The 23,174-nt window shown below is 52.1% G+C and overlaps 1 protein-coding gene across 7 annotated transcripts in view; it reads right to left on the bottom strand.

The window, feature by feature from the left end:
* The window catches only part of LOC138730836 (opioid-binding protein/cell adhesion molecule homolog), a 328,199-nt gene that overhangs the window by 2,259 nt on the left and 302,766 nt on the right, over positions 1 to 23,174 (bottom strand). For all 7 annotated transcript variants that reach the window (XM_069876367.1, XM_069876365.1, XM_069876366.1 and 4 more), the window contains 5 exons: positions 14,400 to 14,632; positions 1,259 to 1,384; positions 773 to 907; positions 575 to 695; positions 9 to 160 (listed from right to left, as the gene is read on the bottom strand). In XM_069876367.1, the coding sequence (XP_069732468.1) occupies positions 9 to 160; positions 575 to 695; positions 773 to 907; positions 1,259 to 1,384; positions 14,400 to 14,632 (767 nt within the window). The remainder of the gene's footprint in view (positions 1 to 8; positions 161 to 574; positions 696 to 772; positions 908 to 1,258; positions 1,385 to 14,399; positions 14,633 to 23,174) is intronic.

Below are 23,174 nucleotides of genomic sequence, written 5' to 3' on the forward strand. Positions count from 1 at the left end.
ACACCTACCGTACAGGATGATGCTGGCATTGGTGTTGCCCAGCTTGTTCGTGGCCACGCACGTGTAGTTGCCGTAATCCTTCTCCGAGACGTTGAAGAAGGTCAGCGTTGACAAGCGGCCCTTGCTCTCAATCCGCACGCCCTCCAGCCCATTCGCTAACCTGCGGGAAAAACATGGAGAGCAGCGCTCAGAGTGCTGTGCCAGCGCTCCTCCACAAACCCTTCCTGTCCCCAGGTGCTTGGTCTCTTCCCACAAGCCAACGCCTACATGTTCTTCTATGCAACCCACCAAGAAGATCTCTTTACTGCACCACAGCGCCCAAACACATTATCCAACCATAACCCTGGTCCACGCGGCCCTTGTTGACCCCCATCAGCCATGGCCACTGTCCCCAGGAGAAATTACACTTGGACCCCCTCAGACCCACCAAAATGAGTTGATCCCAGCCTTCCTCCACATAAGACCCTCAAGATGCCACCAGCTCCTCTGCCTCCTCACCCTCCAGCCCTGAGGTTAGCACGGTCGACCCCCCCCTGCCATGCCCCGTTGTCTCCCCTGCTCCACAGCCCCTCACCTGGTGTCCTCCTTGAACCACTGAAACTCTGCCACGGGGACGGCCGAGGCCTCGCACTGCAGGATGCCCTTCTGGCCCACCGAGGCGCCCGTGTTCTTGGCGTTCGAGATGTACGGTGGGTCTGTGGAGACGCCGTGCCACGTCACGCCGGGCCGCGCCTTCCCACCCCTCCGCCACTCCCCCGGCCCTTGCACTCACAGTTGACGGTGACTTTGACTTTCCGCACATCTGGCACAGCCACGTCGTTGACAGCACTGCACTCGTACTCCCCAGACTGCTCCCGCGTGATGCCCGTGATCTCCAGGTACTCGTCCTCACTGACAAAGCCCTGTCCTGGGAGATGTTCCAAACGCAAGGCACCATCACCCACAGATGCTGACGCTGGGACCTCCCCTCACACTCTCTGCCTGGGTGTCTGGTGGCCCCTTCACCCAAGAAGCTTGGAACATCACTTAATAAGCATCCTCATCCCCACAAAGCCAGCACCTTCACAACATTCACCAGCGAACTGTGGGCCACCTTCATCCCACCCCAGCCACCTCTATGGTGATTGATAGGAATGGTTGGACTTGATGATCCAGTGGGTCCTTTCCAACCTGGTGATTCTATGATTCTATGACATCTGTCCACCCCACAACCCCAGACCTGCAGAGCTCATCCACCAAACTTCAAGTGTGGTCTCACCTTTCCCAGAGAGGTGCCGCCACGTGACGGTGGGCTCTGGTCTCCCAAAGGCCAGGCACATGAGGGTCACGCTGCTGCCCTCATTCACGGTGATGTCCGAAGAGATGTTGACGATCTGGGGGGGAACTGCAAGACAAAATGAAGAGGAACACCACCATCAACACACCGGCTCACCAGGTCCTGCCGGGCTTACCATCTTCATGCCACTGGGACGCCCTGGCTGCGAGACTTGCTCCATCACTGCATAGAATCATAGAATCACCAGGTTGGAAGAGACCCACTGGATCATCGAGTCCAACCATTCCTATCAAACACTAACCCATGTCCCTCAGCACCTCGACCACCCGTCCCTTAAACCCCTCCAGGGAAGGTGACTCAACCCCCTCCCTGGGCAGCCTCTGCCACTGCCCAATGACCCTTTCTGTGAAAAATTTTTTCCTGATGTCAAGCCTGAACCTCCCCTGGCGGAGCTTGAGGCCATTCCCTCTCGTCCTGTCCCCTGTCCCTTGGGAGAAGAGCCCAGCTCCCTCCTCTCCACAACCTCCTTTCAGGTAGTTGGAGAGAGCAATGAGGTCTCCCCTCATCCTCATGTTGGTGTCCACCCTGTTGCCCAGTCCAGTCCTTGTATCTCCAAACCAGCACTTTGAGGGTGATGGAACACTGGACAGGCTGCACAGAGAGGCTGTGGAGTGTCCTCTGGAGGTGTTCCACCTCACCTGGACGCGTTCCTGTGCAAGCTGCTCGAGGTGACCCTGCTTTAGCAGGGGGGTTGGACTGGGGGATCTCCAGAGGGGTCCTTCCAACCCCAACCACGTTGTGACTCTGTGATCAGAGCCGAGTGCGGAGCTGGGGCACGGAGGGGTCTGCTCACCAGTCTCTGGCGCTGGGCAGGGGCCAGAAACACCAATTCCTTCCTCCACCACAGCCAAGACCCTGACAACCGGCTCTCATTACGGCCCACGACAAGGCTCATATTTTAGCATATTTATTAAAGCTGTTTAAATTACTGAGCGTCTGCTCCATTCAATACCGGCCACGGTGATTTATATTACTCTATCCCCAGATACTCCATCTAATAAATAACTTGGCAATCTCTGCACCCATAAATATCCTTGGTCCTAGCAAAAAGCAATTAAAGCCTGCTCACCGACGCGCCTTCCTGGTGCTCTGGGCCACCAGACAGAGCCCCCAAAAGGGTCTGTGCCCCAGGGAGCGAACGGGGCCATACAAGACAACCCATCCAAAACTAAACACCATGTCCACAATGCTAGAAAAGACGCCCCACGGCCCTCCCCATGCACACAACATGCTGAGATCCACAGCTCATGTGGTCTTGCATGCCCAACTCTCACATCAAAAGTTCTCCCCCAGCGCTGGGATGCCGGGATGACCGCCTCTCACTCCCAGGCAGCCTCCTGCGTGCAGCCTTTCCAGCATTTGCTCTCCTGACCGCATCTTTTCCACAGCAGGGAAGAGGCGGCGCAGCAGGATGAGCCCCAGCAAAGACACGGCACAGTCTCCGCAGCCCGATGGGCCCTGCAAGGTACTAAATTTCCCAGCAACTTGACACATTAATATAGAAGTACAGTCTGTTATAGCACCGGGAGATTGTCTGAGTCCTTCAGGGGAAAGCAGCAATCCAAAAATGAAAAGTGTGCACCAGCGACTGCTGGAAAATGCAGTTAATGCTCAGAACGGAGCTGGTCGGCTCTGATAGCACAGCCCCAACGAGCAACATTGCAGGAGGGCTGCAGGTGGCTCTTCCTCACTCAAAGATATGACCTTACCCCCTATTAAGCACCTCCCATACGAGGACAGGCTGAGAGAGTTGGGCTTGTTCAGCCTGGAGAAGAGAAGAGAAGAGAAGGCTCAGAAGAGACCTTATAGAGACCTTCCAGTACCTGAAGGGGCTACAAGAAAGCTGGGGAGGGACTGTTCACAAAGGCTTGTAGTGATAGGACGAGGGGCAATGGGGATAAACTGGAGAGGGGCAGATTTAGACTAGACATTAGGAGGAATTTCGTCACTATGAGGATGGTGAGGCACTGGAACAGGCTGGATGATCTTTAAGGTCCCTTCCAACTCAAACTATTCTACGATTCTATGATTTCCCTAGACCTCTACCTTCTACTACCAGCATCTCAAACAGGAGGTACCTGCAAACAAGTGTCCAAGACAAGCCTTCTCACAACTGGGCATTTGCTGCCTGCTCACAAGCCTGTAAAGCCATCCCTCCCTGTGAGCACTTTTGGTCCGAGATGACAGCAGCACCGTTAGCAGATGCTGAAATCACGAGCGGCTGCAGATGGCAGTGAGGGATGCTGGGCAATGCCCACGGGAGGTACCTGTCTCTCCCTCGATTGCTCTCACCAACAGAAACCATGGAGTGGGACAAGAGCGACAGCATATGATACAGAATAACATCACAGTCACGGTGCTACCCCTGCTGCCTGCTCCTCCGTTACCTGAGAGGCTACACAAGGCATGAATTATAGAGGAACACCCCCCCAAAACCATGCAGACGTGATCTGATTGTCACAGCAGTACTAGATCATAGAATCATAGAATCACCAGGTTGGAAGAGACCCACTGGATCATCGAGTCCAATCATTCCTATCTAAACGATAGCCCCTCAGTGGCTCATCCACCCGTCCCTTAAACCCCTCCAGGGAAGGTGACTCAACCCCCTCCCTGGGCAGCCTCTGCCAGGGACCAATGACCCTTTCTGTGAAAAATATTTTCCTAATGTCCAGCCTAAACCTCCCTGTCTTTATCCCCCAAGTCGCAAATCACAAATACAAAGTGACACGCAGGAACTGGTGTTCTGGACACAGGGGTGAGCCTGTCACCCTCCCAGGCACAGATACACTTTCACTCTGGTGCAAAAAGACACCCAAGAGCCAGCAGGAATGCGTGGTGGAGGGATGCCCGTGGAGCACAATGACCCCTGGACAGCTCAATACCCTGCGGCGACAGCGATCGTTGCCTATGAGGTTACTGGGACTTGGAGAAGGACATCGAAGGACCTTGATTACATTTCTATAGATCCCACTAGCTGCACTGTCAAGGACAGTGTCTCAAGGGCGCATCTGCTTTGGCTTGGAGGGACTCCATCTCGTGCAAGGGGCAGACAGGAGACAGCAGTCAAGGTCCAGGTGGGCTGGGATGAGTCCAGTGATAAACACGATTGTATGGATAAAACCAGCCTGCGGCTATTCCCTGTAACTACTATCAGGCAGGTACGGCCAAGGCACAGGCACAGGTGCTCTGAGAAGCACATCCAGCCAGTCTTGTTGTGCATCAAGATAGGGACGGCTTAGGATCATCCCTGGGCATGGAGGCTAAAGGCTCAAGAACCTCTCCAGGACAGATAGCCCTGCCAACATCTCACAGCCCACCAGTGCAACCGCAGATGCTAGTGATAATTGTTTCCATGTTGATGTCAACCTTTCTCTGCATTACCTCTGACTTTTCAACATTTACCAAAGGTGGGGATAACCTTCCCCTGCCCCACATCCCTTGTGCAGCCCATATCATAGGATAGTTTGGGTTGGAAGGGACCTTAAAGATCATCCAGGCCATGGCCATCACTGCCTCTGCAGGTCCTCCCTGGCCCCAAGACTGTTTGTAGGACCCAGGCAAGATGCTTGCCTTCCAAAATAGAATACAGTGGCACATGGTTCCTATCTCCCCTTATTCATAGTCTTTCCTTCCTCATAAAAGACTACATCTATGAGCAAATTGAATATAGAACAAATCCCAAGGAAGCCAGGAGTGGCACTTTCTTATACGGTCTCTCTGGAGCAGCAAGAGGCCCACAGAGGACTTCATCGACCCAGCATAATATTAATCACAGGTAAGTTAATACATAATGTTTGGTAGGCTGAAAAATACATTTGCACTGTAATTTCTTGTTTGTTCGGAAAGCCGGCGAGAGAAATTGAATGTGAAAGCGATGCCACTAAATTCAATAACAATAAGCCCATGATTTATCTCCTTCCTTTACTGCTCGAGACCCCAACCGCCCGAGGCACCGAGTCACAGTCTCTGTTGGGCTTAGGTGCACCCTGGTTTCTGCTACTGCTCATGGGGATTCGGAGACACCGTCCCACCCCTCACCTGCCAAACTGGGCACTGCGAAGTGGTGAAGGGCACAAACCTTATGAGGAGCGGCTGAGGGAGATGGGGTTGTTCAGCCTGAAGAAAATGAGACTGAGGAGAGACCCCTCATCACTCTCCACAACTGCCTGGAAGGAGGTTGTGGTGAGGTGGGTGATGGTCTCTTCTCCCTAGTAGCGAGTGACAGGACAAAGGGAAATGGCCTCAAGATGTGCCAGGGGAGACTTAGGTTGAATACTAAGAGGAATTTCCTTACTGAAAGGGTTGTCAAACACTGGCAGAGGCTGCCCAGGGCGAGGTGGTTGAATTACCATCCCTGGAGGGGTTTAAAAGACAAGTAGATGTTGTACCTGGGGACATGGTCTAGTGGCAGACTTAGCAGGGCTGGCTTGATGGCTGGATTCTATGATCTTAAAAGGCTTTTCCAACCAAACCATTTGTGATTCTACGATAAATACCCCTGTGGCATCATGCCTCGATGACACTGTTATGTTCCGCTCGGGGTATCCCTCACAAGCACAGCTGAGCAATCCCTGGGACTCTCCCAAACACCAGCACTGGCTTTGCCCCCGCTGCTCCTCCATGGCCAGAGACCAAGCATCCAGAGACCTCAGAACTTGCCAACCACTACCAGGCACCCAACTGCGAGGAGAGACGGCTCCTTCCTCACCCAGAGAGACACAGGTCCAACCCATCCCGGTGTGGGGACGTCTCTTTGCAGCTAAACTGTGTGGGAAGAGACAGCGCGCTGGTAATCACTGCACGCTCATCGACTACATGTGATGCTGACACACAGGGCTGACTCATCTCCCAGCCGCTCCTCAGCGCTGAGCCCCTACCAGAGGCGCTTGCAGCCCCAGCCTATTTTTAGCTGCCAGATCGTTATTGCCGCGAGTCTCAGAGTGGAGAGTACCACAGCTTACACAGGCAACTGGTGTCCCTCCTCCACATCATTAGCCCCCAATCCCCTAAGAGAGACCTCCTGGGAGATGGTAGATGGATACCTGCTCTGCAAACCAATGGAAACCTGCTCCACAAACCACTAGGCAGTGGCTACTTGCCCACCTCAACTCACAGGAAGGGTCTCACCCTGGCACATCACTTACTAATCCCTCTCAGATACCTCATATTTTGGGGATGTGCAGCAGTCATGCTGCTCCGATCCCTCTCCAGCTGCAGCAGGGACCTGCACCCTCCGAGAGGCGATGCTGTCACTGCCACGAAGCAGGATTGCCACCCTAGGAGGGGTCGGACACCTCCGAGAGCTGTTGCCAGCTCTCTCCTCGGCATCCCCAGCTACCTCAGCCTCCCTGTCAGAGGCAGGATGGAGCTGTCAGACGTGTCACCACACAAGGACTCATTAGTGTACAGAAAGTCAGCACAAAGAAGGCAAATATGCTGAAAGCTCACATTTCGCCTGTGCTTTCTAACTTCTTTGTGGATGGGACGGCGCTGGCAGCCTCCGATCTGCAATAGAAGATCTTCCCGAGAAGAGCTTCTGTTTGGGTCTGATGCCTTTAAAGAAGAGATGTGGGTGTGCACCCACAAACGAGCTCACTGCTGGGGAGGATCTGCTGCCAGACAGAAAATGGATACGATTCTCCACCTCCAACTCATCCTTGGTATCGGGGTTGTCCCCATTTAGCACCTTCCCCAGCCAGGTCAGAAGCCAAACATTGTGGTCCCAGTTCCCCACCACCACAGGGAAAGGGAAATGAGGGAGAGAAACTTGTGAGTTGGACACTAAAACTAAAACAGCTTTAAAGAAATAAAACTAAAAGGGAAAATGGTAATAAGAAAACAATAAAATACATCAAAATACAAAAGAAAACAACAACAAATCAAATTTCCCTCATGATTACATCACCGCTGATGCTGCACGGCAGGCGTGGGGAAAATCCCAGACTGGAGTCAGCAGCAGATGGGAGCTGAATTTAGGAACACGTGGACTGGGATCGGGAGCAGAAAGACAAGGTCTTCACTGGACATTGGCCATAGAAGAAGAGAGCCTGACCTGCATGGATGCACCCTGATGTCCTACCTAGCCTGGGTGGGAAGCAAGCAGGGGCAAGGAGGCAGCATCGGGAGTTTTAACAAAGTGCTCCTTCTCGCAGCAAAGATTATTGTCCCTGATCAAACCCATTCTGATGACAGCCCAATCGGAGTGGCTCGTCTGAGCCGATTTTATCCAGATAATGGATTAAGCGCATCTGACAGCTACAGTTTGGTCAACAGAATGATTTTTGTCAAATTTCCAAGCCACGCGAGCAGTGATGCCATCACCTCACAAGCTCTACAGGTGCTTTGTTTTGGGGGGGATCTTCCCTTCCCCCTCCTATGGGTCTTAAACGCTCACTTTTGACAGCTTTCCCCTTGTAAAACACACTTTGTGTGATCTTTTTACAGGGAAGGATCATAACGAGCATATTTCAAGCACATCCTCTCTGCTGTGGAGATGAGATTTTCTAGCCTCACTGATATTCCCCTAGTGACCACATCTCTCCCCTTGCCTGTCTGTCTTTCTGCACAGCATTTGAGAGCAGCTAAAGGGGGAAGAAAGTAAAAAACCCACCCCAAAACAACCTCTACATGGATGCCTTTAGAGCTGAGGACCATCACAGCTCCATGTGGACTGGGAACCCTCCCACAGAACTGGATCATGACATCATGACACGTGTTGGAGTTAAACACAAAGGGATTGAAAAGCCGTATCAGACCCCTCTGATAGAATGAACACAAACTCCAGCCATGCCAGGGACTGAAAGCTTGGGAGATGTTGCAAAAATGAAACGTGGGCATCAAGCACCCTTTGCGAGGCAGAGTCTCCCGACTGCTCGCCGCACACCCTTTTTCTCCAGGTTTTCATGTTGAGACAAGGAAAGCAATAAAACCGAAACTCGGAGTGTTATACCTACTGTGTAACCACCTGTCAGTAAATTTATGAACAATTAGGAAGTGAGAGTGCTTCCCAGGGAGCTATTTGCGCGCACGCTAAAACGTTCTTTTTGTTCAGAAATATAACGGGGAAACAACTTCTCCGCTTCTCCCCCCTCTTCCCCATTTTTGCTTTCCACTGTAATTAATCAGCTGCCACTGTGCTTTTGTTCTATCAGCTCCTGGTCCCTGCCACACGTCCCAAAGCCTCTGACAGCTCCGCTCCCACTGGCTCCTTTCCACCAGTTTCAAGAAGCCTCAAGAATGGGAGCTCAAGGATGCTCTCTGCGTGCTCCACATCCCATCCCTCTTCCATAATCCCATCCACCCAGATTTTGGGTTAGCTCTTTAAGAACAGCGGCTGTTCTCAGCTCTGTGGTGGGTGCTGTTTTCTTTGTGCCGGTTGGGCTTTTCCTCTCTCCAGACCTTCCCCCTCTCTCTGTCCTCGTTCCTTCATTACTCTTTTATTTTTCCCCTTGGCCCCCTCCGGCTCTTTTGATGCTCAGTGCTTTTCTGTGTGTGCACATTTCTTTCTCTCTTCCTTTTGTTCTACAATTCTCTGGGCTTTTCTTCTCATCCTTTTGTTTTGTTTTTATTCCCCCTCCAGTTGCTTCTTTCTTCAATCTTTGTTATTCCTTCCAGATTTCCTCTTGGCTCCCTTTGTGCTTCCATGGCTGGAGAGAAGTGCCCACAATAATCATAGAATCATAGAATCACCAGGCTGGAAAAGACCCATTGGATCATCGAGTCCAACCATTCCTATCAAACACTAAACCATGTCCCTCAGCACCTCGTCCACCCGTCCCTTAAACCCCTCCAGGGAAGGTGACTCAACCCCCTCCCTGGGCAGCCTCTGCCAGTGCCCAGTCACCCTTTCCATGAATATTTTTTTCCTAATGTTCAGCCTAAACCTCCCCTGGTGGAGCTTGAGGCCATTCCCTCTCGTCCTGTCCCCTGTCCCTTGGGAGAAGAGCCCAGCTCCCTCCTCTCCACAACCTCCTTTCAGGTAGCTGTAGAGAACAATGAGGTCTCCCCTCAGCCTCCTCTTCTCCAGCTCTCTCCAGAGCAACCCCAGCTCTCTTGTGGGCCCTACAAGCACATCTGTTCCTCAGGTGCCTGACAAGGAGACCTGCAGGCATGGAGAGGAGAGGCACCGAGAGGCAGCGCCGATGCAAAGCCCAGGCAAAGCGATGCTGATGGATTGCTTGAGGTTTTGACCACTCACCAAGATTTTTTGCTTCCCAAAGCAGTGGCTTTCAAAGGCTCCCTGCTCAGAACAACAAAAAAAAACCCTGTTCCTCCCCAGCACCTCCTCCCAACTCTTCCTAACAGCGCTTGTGCTAATTGATTTTTGCTCTGCACTTGCTTGTGGTTGTGTTTTGTCCCTCTTGTGCCATCCAGCATCCAGCTGAATAAATCGCTCTGCCTGGGTTGAGCCCCCTTCCCTCCCCACCTCCTCAAACGCCCCCAGAGAAGGAAGTGTGAAACATTACTTTAAAAAGCACCAACATTATGTGGTTTGGGCTCTCACTCCTGCTGGGAAGATGTCTTTCCAGCCTAAGTGATTTTTTTTTTCCATTTCCTCTTAACAGCCCTTTGATTTCCTTTTTATTTCCCTGCACTCCATCCCCACGCTAGGAGCTCAACCTGCAGGAGAGTCTCCTACTTCAATTAACCATTTCACTCATTCCCACTGGGACGATTAACCCAGTGAGGGGAAGGCTAGAAGAGCTGAGCCTCCAAACAGAGTCATCAACAAAACACTTGATTAGACCCAGAGGGTCAAAAGGGAAGACGCACTTGGATACAACACGTGTCCAAACATCACCAGCCCCTTTGCCACCCCACCTGATGAGCAGCTTCCATGTGAAGAGGAGAGAAATATGTGCAAAGGAGTCTCTTTGCTGCCCTGGCTGGAGATCTCAGCCCAGGAACACAAGTGCACTTGTTCCATAAATGCCAAGAGATGAGCTTGGGCAGGTATAGAATCAGAGAATCACCAGGTTGGAAGAGACCCACCGGATCATCGAGTCCAACCATTCCTATCAAACACTAAACCACTAAACCAGATAGAGAGGACCTTTCAAGACCTTCGTGCAAGGAGCTGCATTCCTCCTGGGACACTCGTTACTGCCAGCAGGATGGAGGACAGTTGATCCTTTGGGGACCACACCACGATGAAGGGCACGTACAGGGTAGGCAGGTGATGAACACTTCACTTGGGACAGTACGTGTCAACTGGCACAACAGAGATGAGCCCCAAGAACCACCTTCACCATTCCTGCAAACCCTCAATCCAAGATGTAGGTAAAATCTTACTAGCCCAGCACGAGACGTGAAGGAAAAGGAACCTCTGCCAGCCTTTTGCATCACACTGAGTGCCCATCATCTCTTTTTTTTCACTATCATATTGGGTTTTAGGTAGACAAAAAGACGCTCACAAACTATCGAGTGAGGTGTAAGCGTGCCAAGTGCAGATGAAGCTGCTGAGCAGGGTCAATAGAGCAAAGGTGGCCAAACAAGGACCATGCATCAGCAAAATCAAAGCCAAAGGGATCTCCAGAGGTCACAGCCTACTAGGGGTTACTCGTTCTCATCCTTTCCCTTCTATATACCACACGCATACCCCTCACGCCAAACTCTAGAATGTCTAAATACTAAGCACTATATATATATATATATGTACTTTCTACATTTAGTGCCTATTACCAGGCTTTTCTTGCAACTACCAAAGAAGGTTGAGCCAATCCCCTCACCTTCCCGGCTCGCTGTGTGCCATGCAGCCTCCTGGTAAGGTTCTAATAAGTCTTGCGGTCTCAGCTCCTGCCTGGGTATGAAAGGTAGTGTGATAAAAGCAAGTTTAACTGCGGCCGTTGTGAAATCTGTGGTGCTGAGAGGAGCCCGGAGCATAGTCTGCATCAGGGAAAAAGAGCTCAACGGGGCCAGCATGGGGGAGTTGCCCTTTCAGAGACTCAAGGAGCCGGTTGTTATCAGGGTAAAGGGAAAAATAAAGACTCAATTTGCTTTGGAGACACTTACTGAAGAGCTACGCCTGCATCAGTGCCACTTTGAGAGGCAGTGAATGCGACAAGGGACACAGGACCAGCTCCAGGAAAGTATCCTTAGGTGCATTTAGAAAACCAACCACACGACCCACAACCTCTGTTCTGCCCCTCTGTTCCTCCCTTGTGAGACCTCATCTGAAGTACTGTGATCAGTTCTGGAATCCTCAACATAAGGAGGACACGGAGCTGTTGGAATGGGTTCAGGGGAGGCTACAAGATGATCAGAGGGCTGGAGCACCTTCCATACGAGGACAGGCTGAGGGAGTTGGCATTATTCAGCCTGGAGAAGAGAAGGTTCTGAGGAGACCTTAGAGAGACCTTCCACTACCTGAAGGGGCTAGAAGAAGGCTGGGGAGGGACTGTTTAGAAAGGCTTGTGGTGATAGGACGAGGGACAGTGGGTATAAACTGGAGAGGCGCAGATATAGACTAGACTCCCTAAAAAGCATCCCTCCTATCACGAGGTGGCCCCTGATGCAAAGAGGAAACAGGAGACAAAGAACCCCTCTGGCTCCCTGCCATCCTTGCTCTTATAAACCCTTGTTAACAGCTGTTGCAATGAACCAATCCAAGAGACATATTAATAACGACACTAAAAGACATTTACTGTTGACTGCGACTCCTTGGCAGATTTATCGCCAGGTTGCTAGGAGGGAAGGCTGGGCCCTGCAGTAGCACAATTAAAACCCGATTGAATACAGGGACAAAGAATCAATACTCGCTCCGGCCAACTTTTAGTTTTGCAAAATACAAATATAAACTAATGGACTCGAACACGGTTGCTGACTGGTCATTACTGCCGGCTCGCTGGTGTGATGCCAGGGCAAGCATGGCCATCCCCTAGGATTCTCCTGCCTCTGCTTCTGGGATCGCTGCCTCCTTGATGAAGGAGGACCCTGAACATCATTTTGATGCCAATATTGAAGGCCAGGAGAGCTACAAGAGAAACAGTGCTTCGCTCCTTCCCTGCGAAGTGTGTGCTCCGCTTCCCTGCACAGCCAGGACCAAACGCATCCTCGGAAAATCGCTTTTTCCCTCCCAGCACAGAACGAAGATGTATTATTAACCCTGGTAGAAAACTGGCTCTTCCCCAGTGTGCAAGAACAGAAACTACCAACCCTTGTCTGCCCCGATGGTGCCAGTGGGCAATGCCACTCGGTCTGAGCCACCAGAAAACACGTTTTAGCCACCAAGGAACCGAGTTGGAGCTGAAGCAGGGACAGAGCATGGAAGGACTTGCTTCTCTGGCCAGGGTGGAACCTACAGGTGGACTGTCTCAGCAGACCAATTTAGGCTTGAACTTAACATATCGAAAGAGAAACTTCTCAGCATGGAGCACCTGACTTGTAGCTGCGTGGCCATGCATCTCCAGCTCCTCACAGGCTTCTCTTCAGCTTTGGAGAAGCAACACTGCTGACAACCGCAGTCCTTACTACCATAGGAGCAATTCAATGGGACTTGCTCACACCAGAATCATAGAATTACCAGGTTGGAAGAGACCCACTGGATCATCTAGTCCAACCATTCCTATCAAACACTAAACCATGTCCCTCAGCGCCTCGTCCACCCGTGCCTTAAACACCTCCAGGGAACGTGACTCAACCACCTCCCTGGGCAGCCAGAGGAGAACTTTTCCCAGCAGTTATGAATGCCTCCCCACGGGACAGTCACTCTGGATGCAAAGCATCCCTCGCCTTCACCTGCCCAAGCCCGGAAAGCACCTGCGTTGCAGGCCCTGCTCCAAAAAAAGGGTTGAGGGGAGCAGGCACCGAGCACTGCTGCTGATTCACCCAACTTCATTAGGAGCAAAGCACTTGGATACTTCACCGGTGTTGACTGGATGGATTAGCCCCATTAGAGAGCAGACAGGATAAACAGATTAAATTTCACAGAGAGATGGCTCACACGCAACTCAGAAAGAGGGAGAGGCCCCTCAATAGGCAGTGGAGGGGATGGGGTGCTCCCAGCATCCCTCCATCCCTCCCTGTGACATGCTCCCACCAAGACTAGGCAGGAAAACCACTTGAATGGGTGGCTGCAATCAAACCCTGCGTCTCTAAATGAGAAGGATGCATAAATACACACATATCAGTGTTGGGGACTTCTCAGAGACGTGTTGAGGTCGAGAAATTTTTCAGATTTGCTCATTGCAAAATCAATACCCATCAGCTGTTTGAAATTAAAGGAAAGATTAGGTCTTGGTTTTATACACGCTTTATTGTATTCCGAGAGCTTTCTACTCAGCCAGATAAATCTTCTTTAAGAGGATTAGGAAACTTTCATTATCTTTATCTAACCTGAACTAACACTAACTCTGAAAAATTAATCTAGAGACCGGACAAAAGCCAGTAGCCGGTGCAAAGCCACAGAGATCCGAAGGTGGTGTCGACCGGAGTGCTACGGACACCTCCGATGTGCCAGCACCTGGTTCCTCTCATTAGATCAGCCTCATGAATGCTGCTTTGCAACTGAACAGAATCTGCTACGCCAACACGCTCACCTACAAAGCCCTGTGCCAAAAGCCCTTTGCAGCCCCGCAGCAACTTCAACACACGCAATCTGCCCTGTCTCCCAAATCCACAGAGCCTCCTGCTGTTGGAATCTGCTCCTCCACCACACCTCACAGCACTTTGCTTCCAGTTCTCTCAAAGCATCTTCAGAAGCACGTCCGAGCACCTTACTAATGACTCCGTGAAGCAGCGAGCTGAGACACGTGGTCCCAAGCAGCAGGAACAGGTCAAACGCACAGCAGGGACAGGCAAGGGTGGGGAAGGAAGAGCACGTCAGCCCTAGTCTCAGTTCCCAGGTGTCCTCTGCCCCGTGCAATGACCACACAACACAGGCGGAGGTGACTCAAATCCATCTTCTCATCTACATCACTGTCCCTATGTCACCCACTCGCAGCAACAGACGTTGGTTCAATCCCTACATCTCCATCACAAAGAAGACCTCCAATCCCTTCCTAAATCCAGCCATCCTTCCAAATAAAATGATTGGTTTGGCAATAGCAAGTTAAGGACTTACCTTGCACGATGAGGTGGACGCGCGAAGTCTTGGGGTGATTGTCTGTCTGCACGGAGCAGGTGTAGGGGCCCTCATCGTAGATGTCCACATTGTGTATCTTGATGCTGTACTGGGTCTTGGTGTTGGAGAGGATAACCACACGGTTGTCTATAGACCATTTATCATTGCCGGCGTACAGGATGGTGCTGCGGTTCAACCACGCCACGCGTGTCACCCTGTCATCCACAGTACACCTGAAAAAGAAGGGACAGAGGGTCACAAACGTGGGGTCACAACTTACTTTGTGCGTCCCTGACCTCAAAAGAGGGTGCAAGTGGGATGGGAGCTGCGTGGTGCTGGGTCCCCATCACACGCAACCAGACTGCTGCCACAGAGATGATGTGCACCACGTGTGTGTAACCTGCTGCTACCTCCTGCATCCCCCCCATCACCTGAGATATCACAGAAACAGTGGAAAACCACCCTGTCTTTTTCTTTATACAGGGTTGGGGAAGCACAGATAAAAATCCCGTTCAGCTGCATCAAAAGAAGCGTGGCCAGCAGGTTGAGGGAAGTGATTCTACCCCTCTAGTCCTGTCTTGTGAGACCTCATCTGGAGTATTGTGTCCAGTTTTGGAACCCTCAACATAAGAAGGATATGGAACTGTTGGAATGAGTCTAGAGGAGGCTACAAGGATGATCTGAGGGCTGGAGCACCTCCCATATGAGGACAGGCTGAGAGAGTTTGGGTTGTTCAGCCTGGAGAAGAGAAGACTCCGAGGAGATCTTATTAGTGACCTTCCAGTAGCTGCAGGGCTACAAGAAAGCTGGGGAGGGTTGTTTATAAAGGCCTGTAGTGATAGGACGAGGGGCAATGGGTATTAACTAGAGAGGGGCAGATTTAGACTAGAGATAAGGAAGAATTTCTTCATCATAAGAGCGATGAGGGACTGGAACAGGCTGTCCAGGAAAGTTGTGGCTGCCCCATCCCTGCAGGTGTTCAGGACCGGGCTGGATGGGGCCTTGGGCAGCCTGATCTAGCTGGAGGTGTCCCTGCCCATGGCAGAGGAGTTGGAGCTAGATGATCTTTAAGGTCTCTTCCAACCCAAACTGTGATTCTACGATCACGTTTGGCCTCTGCAAGCCGCGCAGACTTCCATACCCTCTCTACTCGCCCCCCGCACCCCCCTCGCCCTTGCTGCGCGTGGAGAATTTCAGATGAAGCTGTAAAACTTGCTGACAGTTGGGCTTGTCGGCACGGCCCTCGAGCCATCCTCGGGGTGATATACGCCCCCGCTGCCGGGGGAGAGGGGCCGCGGCACGTGCGCGGGGAGGAAGAGAAACAGCCAGAGATGGCAAAGCCGGCACGCAGGGAAGACAAGGGAACATTTGGATAAGCAGTTGTAAATCCTACAACTGCCTTGAAAACACAACGCGGTCGTTTCCATTATTTATTTCCTGCCTGGCTCCCACTCTCCCTGCTCCGAGACGCGCGGGGGCTCAGCAGCTCTGGTCTGCGGCGCTGACTTACGCTTGGCAAAGAACAGAGGGAGGCGGGTAGAAAAGGGGAATTAAAACGTTCCCAGAGAACACTATTTTTTCATTTGATAGATTTTTCTCGATCTATTTACTCCTGGCCTTCCCTGCCGCCGTCACAGCACCCTCAGCATTACATCTGGCTAAATTAAGAGCCTGACATTTCTCAGGAGCTTCGCTTTTCCCACCTGAGGACCACGGTAGGGAAGCTTTCATAGAATCATAGAATCACCATGTTGGAAAAGACCCACCGGATCATCGAGTCCAACCATTCCCATCAAACACTAAACCATGTCCCTCAGCACCTCATCCACCCGTCCCTTAAACCCCTCCAGGGAAGGGGACTCAACCCCCTCCCTGGGCAGCCTCTGCCAGTGCACAATGACCCTTTTTGTGAAAAAATTCTACCTAATGTTCAGCCTAAACCTCCCCTGGTGGAGCTTGAGGCCATTCCCTCTCGTCCTGCCCCCTGTCACTTGGGAGAAGAGCCCAGCTCCCTCCTCTCCACAACCTCCTTTCAGGCAGTTGGAGAGAGCAATGAGGTCTCCCCTCAGCCTCCTCTTCTCCAGGCTAAACAACCCCAACCCCCTCAGCCACTGCTCTTGTCCTCCAGCCCCTTCCCCAGCTTCGTTGCTCTTCTCTGGACTCACTCCAGAGCCTCAACATCCTTCTTGTGGTTCCCTCGATGTGAAAGCAAGGCAGGGAAGAGAACCTAGGTGTGAGGTAGTGCTGGTGGAAGCAGCGCTGCTACAGCTTTATGCAGCTGAGACCTTAAGGAAAAGGCCCTTACAGTCAATCAAAAAACTCATCCAACTCACTCTCTCCACGCGTGTAAATTCAGAGATGGGCTAGCAGGCTGGCCCTGTCCTTGTCCCCACCGTCGCGCCTCTCCTGCAGAGGCTTTAGGGGTGTTATATGCTTCCCTTGCTGGGATTGCAGAGCATCACCTCGATCAAGATTATTAATCGTGCAGAGGGAAGGGGCGCTACTCGGCATGTTTGAGGGTCCCCCCGGGCGCTCGGTTCGGAGGAACAAGCCATATATCCTCCCGCAACCAAGTAATTTTCCCCTTGCAGGAGCTGTACGTCTCCAGCAGACGCTGGGGAAGACGGATGGTCCTCCGTGCCCGTCGCGGCTCCGTCAGCACGCCGGGAGCCTGCCAGGGTGTAAGACGTGCCCGGAACATGCAGCGGCACCAGCTCTGCTCCACCAGAGCCAGGCAGCCTCATACCAGCGGTTGGCATCGTCCTTGTCGGGAAGCCAAGCCCTCTCTTCGTTCAAATTAACTGGGGGAGAGCTAAGCGCAGCCGAGTTAAGTTCGGCCCTGGGGGATTCCAGTCTAGTGGACTATTACTGCTGTCTCACTTCATTATAATGAATAATAAAGAGATACTTACACATGGCTTCTGTAAATTATTCATTGCGCGCACTGAAAAATCAGGGCAGCAATATGTAAAACAGACAACTTGCATGTCTGCGCTCATATAAATATCCAGACTAAAGCCCTGCGAGGTACTCCCGGGTCCCCTCATTGGGGGTGAAGCACAAGGACTGTGGTTTGAAGTGACAGGGATGAGGAGCTTGTGCCGTCACCAGGCACGTTTGGCTGCCACTGCCGGGCTTCGGGTGGTGCATATCATGTGTCTTTCCTGGCATGGGACCCCTGTGAGCTGGGGTTGCTGGTTCTGCATTTACAGCTCACGTTTATGGCTTAGAGCCACACCTGCACGAGCGCAGAAAGATGCCAATAACGCGGGTGGACACACTCATGCAATAAAGGACAAGGACAGCATCACCCTCTCTTCCCATAGCGCCTGGTGACCAGTACTTGGAGTAAATCTCCCTCTGTACTCGGCACTGGTGAGACCGCTCCTTGAATCCTCTGTTCGATTCTGGGCCCCTCACCACAAGAAGGATGTTGAGGCTCTGGAGCGAGTCCAGAGAAGAGCAACGAAGCTGGGGAAGGGGCTGGAGAACAAGAGGAGCGGCTGAGAGAGCTGGGGGTGTTTAGCCTGGAGAAGAGGAGGCTGAGGGGACACCTCATTGCTCTCTCCAACTGCCTGAAAGGAGGTTGTGGAGAGGAGGGAGCTGGGCTCTTCTCCCAAGGGACAGGGGACAGGACGAGAGGGAATGGCCTCAAGCTCCACCAGGGGAGGTTCAGGCTGGACATCAGGAAAAAATTCTTCACAGAAAGGGTCATTGGGCACTGGCAGAGGCTGCCCAGGGAGGGGGTTGAGTCACCTTCCCTGGAGGGGTTTAAGGGACGGGTGGACGAGGTGCTGAGGGACATGGGTTAGTGTTTGATAGGAATGGTTGGACTCGATAATCTGATGGGTCTCTTCCAACCTGGTGATTCTATGATCCTGCTCCTCTTCACCAAAGCCCGCACCATCCCCTGCAGGGAAAACCAGACAAACCACCCTCCTTCCAAAAACCAGCCCTCCTGCACCTCCTGGCAAGGTGTCAGAGCTACCACCAGCAGAAAAGCCGCTGCCCATCAGCTTCCAGAGGCACCTTCTAGCGCGACCTCACCTTCCTACTGCGAGTTTTCCCACATCCTGGGAATCAGTGCTTCTAAGGCAAATACTAACTGACAGCCGATGTAAGGAGCACCCCGTCGGCTCCTTCACCAGGCTCGGAAAGCGATCTCCATTAGCTGCTAAGCTGCCAGCACTCCCTCATCTGCTGAGCCGTCTTTGCTACCTATTTCCAATTGACCGGGATTATGATAATGTCTCCAGTAAGCAAACAGGTAAAGAGACTTCCGCAAAGTGTTTAGATAAAGCAGACAAGCTCTGACAAAGCTGGATAATAAAGCGGGCCAGGAGGTTTTCCCTTGAAGGGATCTAATTAAGAACAAAGACAAACCCCCATTAACAGCCTCCTGAAGGCGCCGTATCCATCTCCAGAAGAAACCCTGCCATATGAGTCCAGAAGGGACAAAAGACAATAAAGTGCCTGTCAGACGGAAGGGAAATAAACCCATCCCGGCTCCACGGTTCACCTGGAGAAAACCCATCAGTGAGGCTGGGGAATATTTGAGGACCGATATTACCAGCCCAAACCCGAGCCTTCAGGACCTGTCGTGTCCTGGCTCTCCCCAACAGCCCTTCATTGCGCAATGCAACCTGTTCCATCTCCTCCTCCATGTCTGCGTCTCATTTAGACCCCGACTGCCTTCAAGCAGAGAATTTGCAGCCAGAGAAGCTTTCCAGGGCACCTTGGATGCTGGGCTTCACCCGACCTCTAGTCCCCCCAGCATTCACACCGACACACTTGGCCTCTTGGGTGACGAACCTGAATGCAGCAGCACAAGAAGATGCATGAGGGAGGGAGCTGGGGGCAGTGGCGCTGTGCTGCTTCCCCTCTAATTGCCCCTATTCCTCATGCTTAAATGCTAATTTTGAAGTTTGCAGAGGAATTACTTCACTTAGTGTCAACAATACAGATAACTCCACCGACGCGCTTGTTGTGTTCGGCAGCACAAAGTGACTGTCTCCCTCCTCTCAGACCTATTAGGAGAGACCCCTGCGTTGCTCCCGCAGCAGAGTCCTGCCCAGCCCCATCAATGACTCTGACAGCGCTTTTCCCACACACGGGACGTGGCGTAACACCCGCTGCCTTCATAGTATCATAGAATCACCAGGTTGGAAAAGAGCCACCGAATCATCAAGTCCAACCATTCCCATCAACCACTAACCCATGTCCCTCAGCGCCTCGTCCACCCGTCCCTTAAACCCCTCCAGGGAAGGGGACTCAACCCCCTCCCTGGGCAGCCTCTGCCAGGGACCAATGACCCTTTTTTCTGTGAAAAATTGTTTCCTAATGTTCAGCCTAAACCTCCCCTGGAGGAGCTTGAGGCCATTCCCTCTCGTCCTGTCACTTGGGAGAAGAGCCCAGCTCCCTCCTCTCCACAACCTCCTTTCAGGTAGTTGTAAAGAGCAATGAGGTCTCCCCTCAGCCTCCTCTTCTCCAGGCTAAACAACCTCTCCCCCACCTCTCCTGGTCCACATCACAGACCTCTCCTCTCCTGCTGGCTTAGCCAAGAACAAGGGTGAAGCCTGGTGTTTCAGATGCAGTGTGAGACTGGAGCTGCCCTTGACACCTACCCTGTGGTGAGGGAAATACTTTGTCCAGGGCAGCAAAGTTTCCTGACACTAGTTTGGAAGGATAAATGGCACATGAAGAAAAACATAAAATCACAAGGCTAGAAAAGACCTTTAAGATCATCAAGCCTAACTGTACTTGTCCACTACTAAACCAACACTGAACACCTCATCTATCTGCCTTTTAAACCCCTCCAGGGATGGGGACTCCACCACCTCTCTGGGCAGCCTCTGCCAGGGTCTGAGAAACCTTTCAGTGATGAAATTTTTCCTCATGTCCCATCTGAACCTTCCCTGGTGCAACTTTAGACGATTCCCTCTCATCCTACCACACCTCAAGATTTGGAGGCATAAAGCAAGTCTTGCAAACCTCTCTCTCTGGGTGCAAAATATCCTGAGGGACGGGATGCGTGGGACCCCAAAATGCTGATGCACATCCCAAGCAGCCCAGAGTCGCATCCACAGAGCCCAGACTGCCAGGTCCTATCTGAGACAAGGAGCCTGGGATGATGCTCATGTTTGGATCAATGCAAAACCTCCTGCTGCCTTATGTAAAGCCAACAACGCTCTACTTTTGAATACTTTTACAGCCCTTCAACCACAAACAGCTTTTCTCTCCTGCAGGCAAGGCGCCTCGTCAAAATGACAAATGGAGATGCCGACATCAGTTGCAAACTGGCTGGCTGACCCACTTTTCAGTGGCTAAAATAGCTCACCCGGATGGGGATTGAAGCCCCTTGACAGCGACAGGGTGGTAACTTCACCCTGGGAAGTTTCCAACCAGCAGTACCTGCCACAGGGGCAGAGCGAACACCCCATCTGCCTTGTCTTTGAGAAGAAATTGTTTATTACATTTACTGGGAACTCCTAATGGGATTTCTCCTTTGCTTCTGGTGCTCGCCCCGGCTACAGAGTTAACAGGCTCCGAACGCCTTTTATTCCAGGCGGCTGGAGCAAAGGCAGAGAAGATTTATTTGTAATCATCGGAAGTAAACATACTTCCTCAGAAGTAAACACAAAAGAACAGAACCTGGCTGGGCTCCCACTTCGTTAAAGATGCAAATTAGAAGCAGGCCATCAAAACACAGCGGCTCCTCTAATCCTCTCCCAACAATGTAAACCGTCAAATTAGCCGCGGGTACAATGGCATCTGCGACGTGTGACGGTGGGTCTCGCACAGTAGCTCCCCAAGGGCAGGACTGCGCTTCCTCGGTTTCCGTCACTGTCATCCCTGATATTTATTCTCCATGTAGAGGGCGGGAGGCTCTTTGTCTTCATTCCCGATCCCTTCCACTGGCATCCTGTCTCCTGTCTGAGCCACCAGCAGTATCCCTTCTCCCAACTCTTTGCGCCCGTTCCAATGCCTCAATGCAGGATGTGCTGCCCCAAGGCATCTCCACACCATCCTGAGCATGGAGGGGACCTGTTGTCGTGGCTGCCCCATCTCTGGAGATGTTCGAGGCCAGGTTGGATGGGGCTTGGAGCAACCTGGTCCAGTGGAAGGCATCCCTGACCATGGTGTGGGGTTGGAACTGGATGGGCTTTAAGGTTCCTTCCAATCCAAATCATTCTATGACTCGGGATGTGCCATTTAGCATCACCCAGCACAACCACCTCTCATCCAGTCCTCACTACTCACGTCCCCTGTGGCAAAGCAAAGAACGTGGGATGCACAGGGAGCTCAGCCAGTCTCAACTGTTCCCCCTTTCCCCATAACCTCCCTCCTTCCACATCGTGCACCACTCAGCCCGCTGCCTCCCGCAAAGCCACATGCCACCAGCTCTCTGCAAGCTTAATTAATGGCATAACCCACCGCGACCAGTTCCCCAGGACCTCCTAGTGCTGTTCAAACAAGCTCTGGACCATCGGCAAATCCTTCTCTACCAATCACCCCTCCCCAGGGCCCCTCACCAGTCCCCTGAGGGCCATGGGACCCTCCTGCTGTCCCCAGAGTCTTGGGGCTTATCAAGAAGGGTTTCTCCCCACCAATTTCCCTGCAATGGCAGTTTGCTGCTCCCAGTGAAGAATCAGAGCCAAAATTGATATATCAGAGGTTGCTAAATATAAAATATCTATCTGCAAAGATAATAAGCCTGTGAGGGCAGGGGCTGTCGAGTTGCTCCATTTCAGATAGTTTATTGGTGTTTTGGTCCATGACTGCTGCTCCCAGACATTAGAATAATAAGAAGATGATGAGGAAGGCGGGAGCTGTCTGTGCGAGGCATCACAAGTTAAGACTTAACACTTGCCACGCAGCCCCCTGCACAAAACAGGAGCAGCTGGTTTGCACCCAGCATCCACAAGGCTCTGGGTGGCCTCTGCGACAACCCAGGGGATGCAAAGTTTGAGCCCAGTGATGTGTAGGTGCCAAGTTCGAGCTGATGCTGACTTGGGGAAGGCGTCTGTGCCTGCCTTTGCCCTCAAAGTGGTTTGCGTTTCGCCTGGGAACCACAGACCTGGGTACCACCACGGGCAGCACAGCACGATGCTAATGCCAAGTGATTTAGAAATTGGTCCTGGTTTGCAGGGGGAAGGGACACAGAGCAAGGTGAGTGGCTCCACGGTGCCCCCACCACCACTGAGTGACCGCATCTTCCTACAAAGCCATTCCTGGGATTTTCTGAGTTAATGCTCTGCATCAAGCAAATCCAGAAACTGCAGTCAGGTCCGTGAAAGCAAGCTAGGCTTTCACTTTCATTCCTAAAGCCCTTCTTCACTCCTCATTGCTTCTACTCTCAGCTTGTGGGGACGGACACCACCCTGACACCATCCTTGGTGTGACAGGGTTGGGGCACACTCTGCTTCTGGCTCCCACTGTTTTTTCCCACCATGAGTCCCTTGTTTCTGACATGACAACAAATCCATATCCTGATGACCCGTGGTCTGCTCACCCCAGGAAGGTCGGCACTACCTCCAGTGAGCTCTGCATCAGGGCTCTGCCTCAGCCATCACATCCCTGCCCAGCAGAAAGCTCCCACTTGCTCTTCCTACCCCATTTAAGTCATGGCCACCACAATCTGTGCTGAAATGCAACACCAATCAGAAAATAACAGCAACGCTTTCTGCCCTCAGGACCATAACAGGTTCACAAACAGTCTAGCAGCCCCTAATTCCCTGCCCAGCTGTGGTCCTGTCATTCCCACGTGCAGGATGC

Source organism: Phaenicophaeus curvirostris, chromosome 25 (genome assembly GCF_032191515.1).
Source record: "Phaenicophaeus curvirostris isolate KB17595 chromosome 25, BPBGC_Pcur_1.0, whole genome shotgun sequence".
Classification (NCBI taxonomy): Eukaryota; Metazoa; Chordata; class Aves; order Cuculiformes; family Cuculidae; genus Phaenicophaeus; species Phaenicophaeus curvirostris.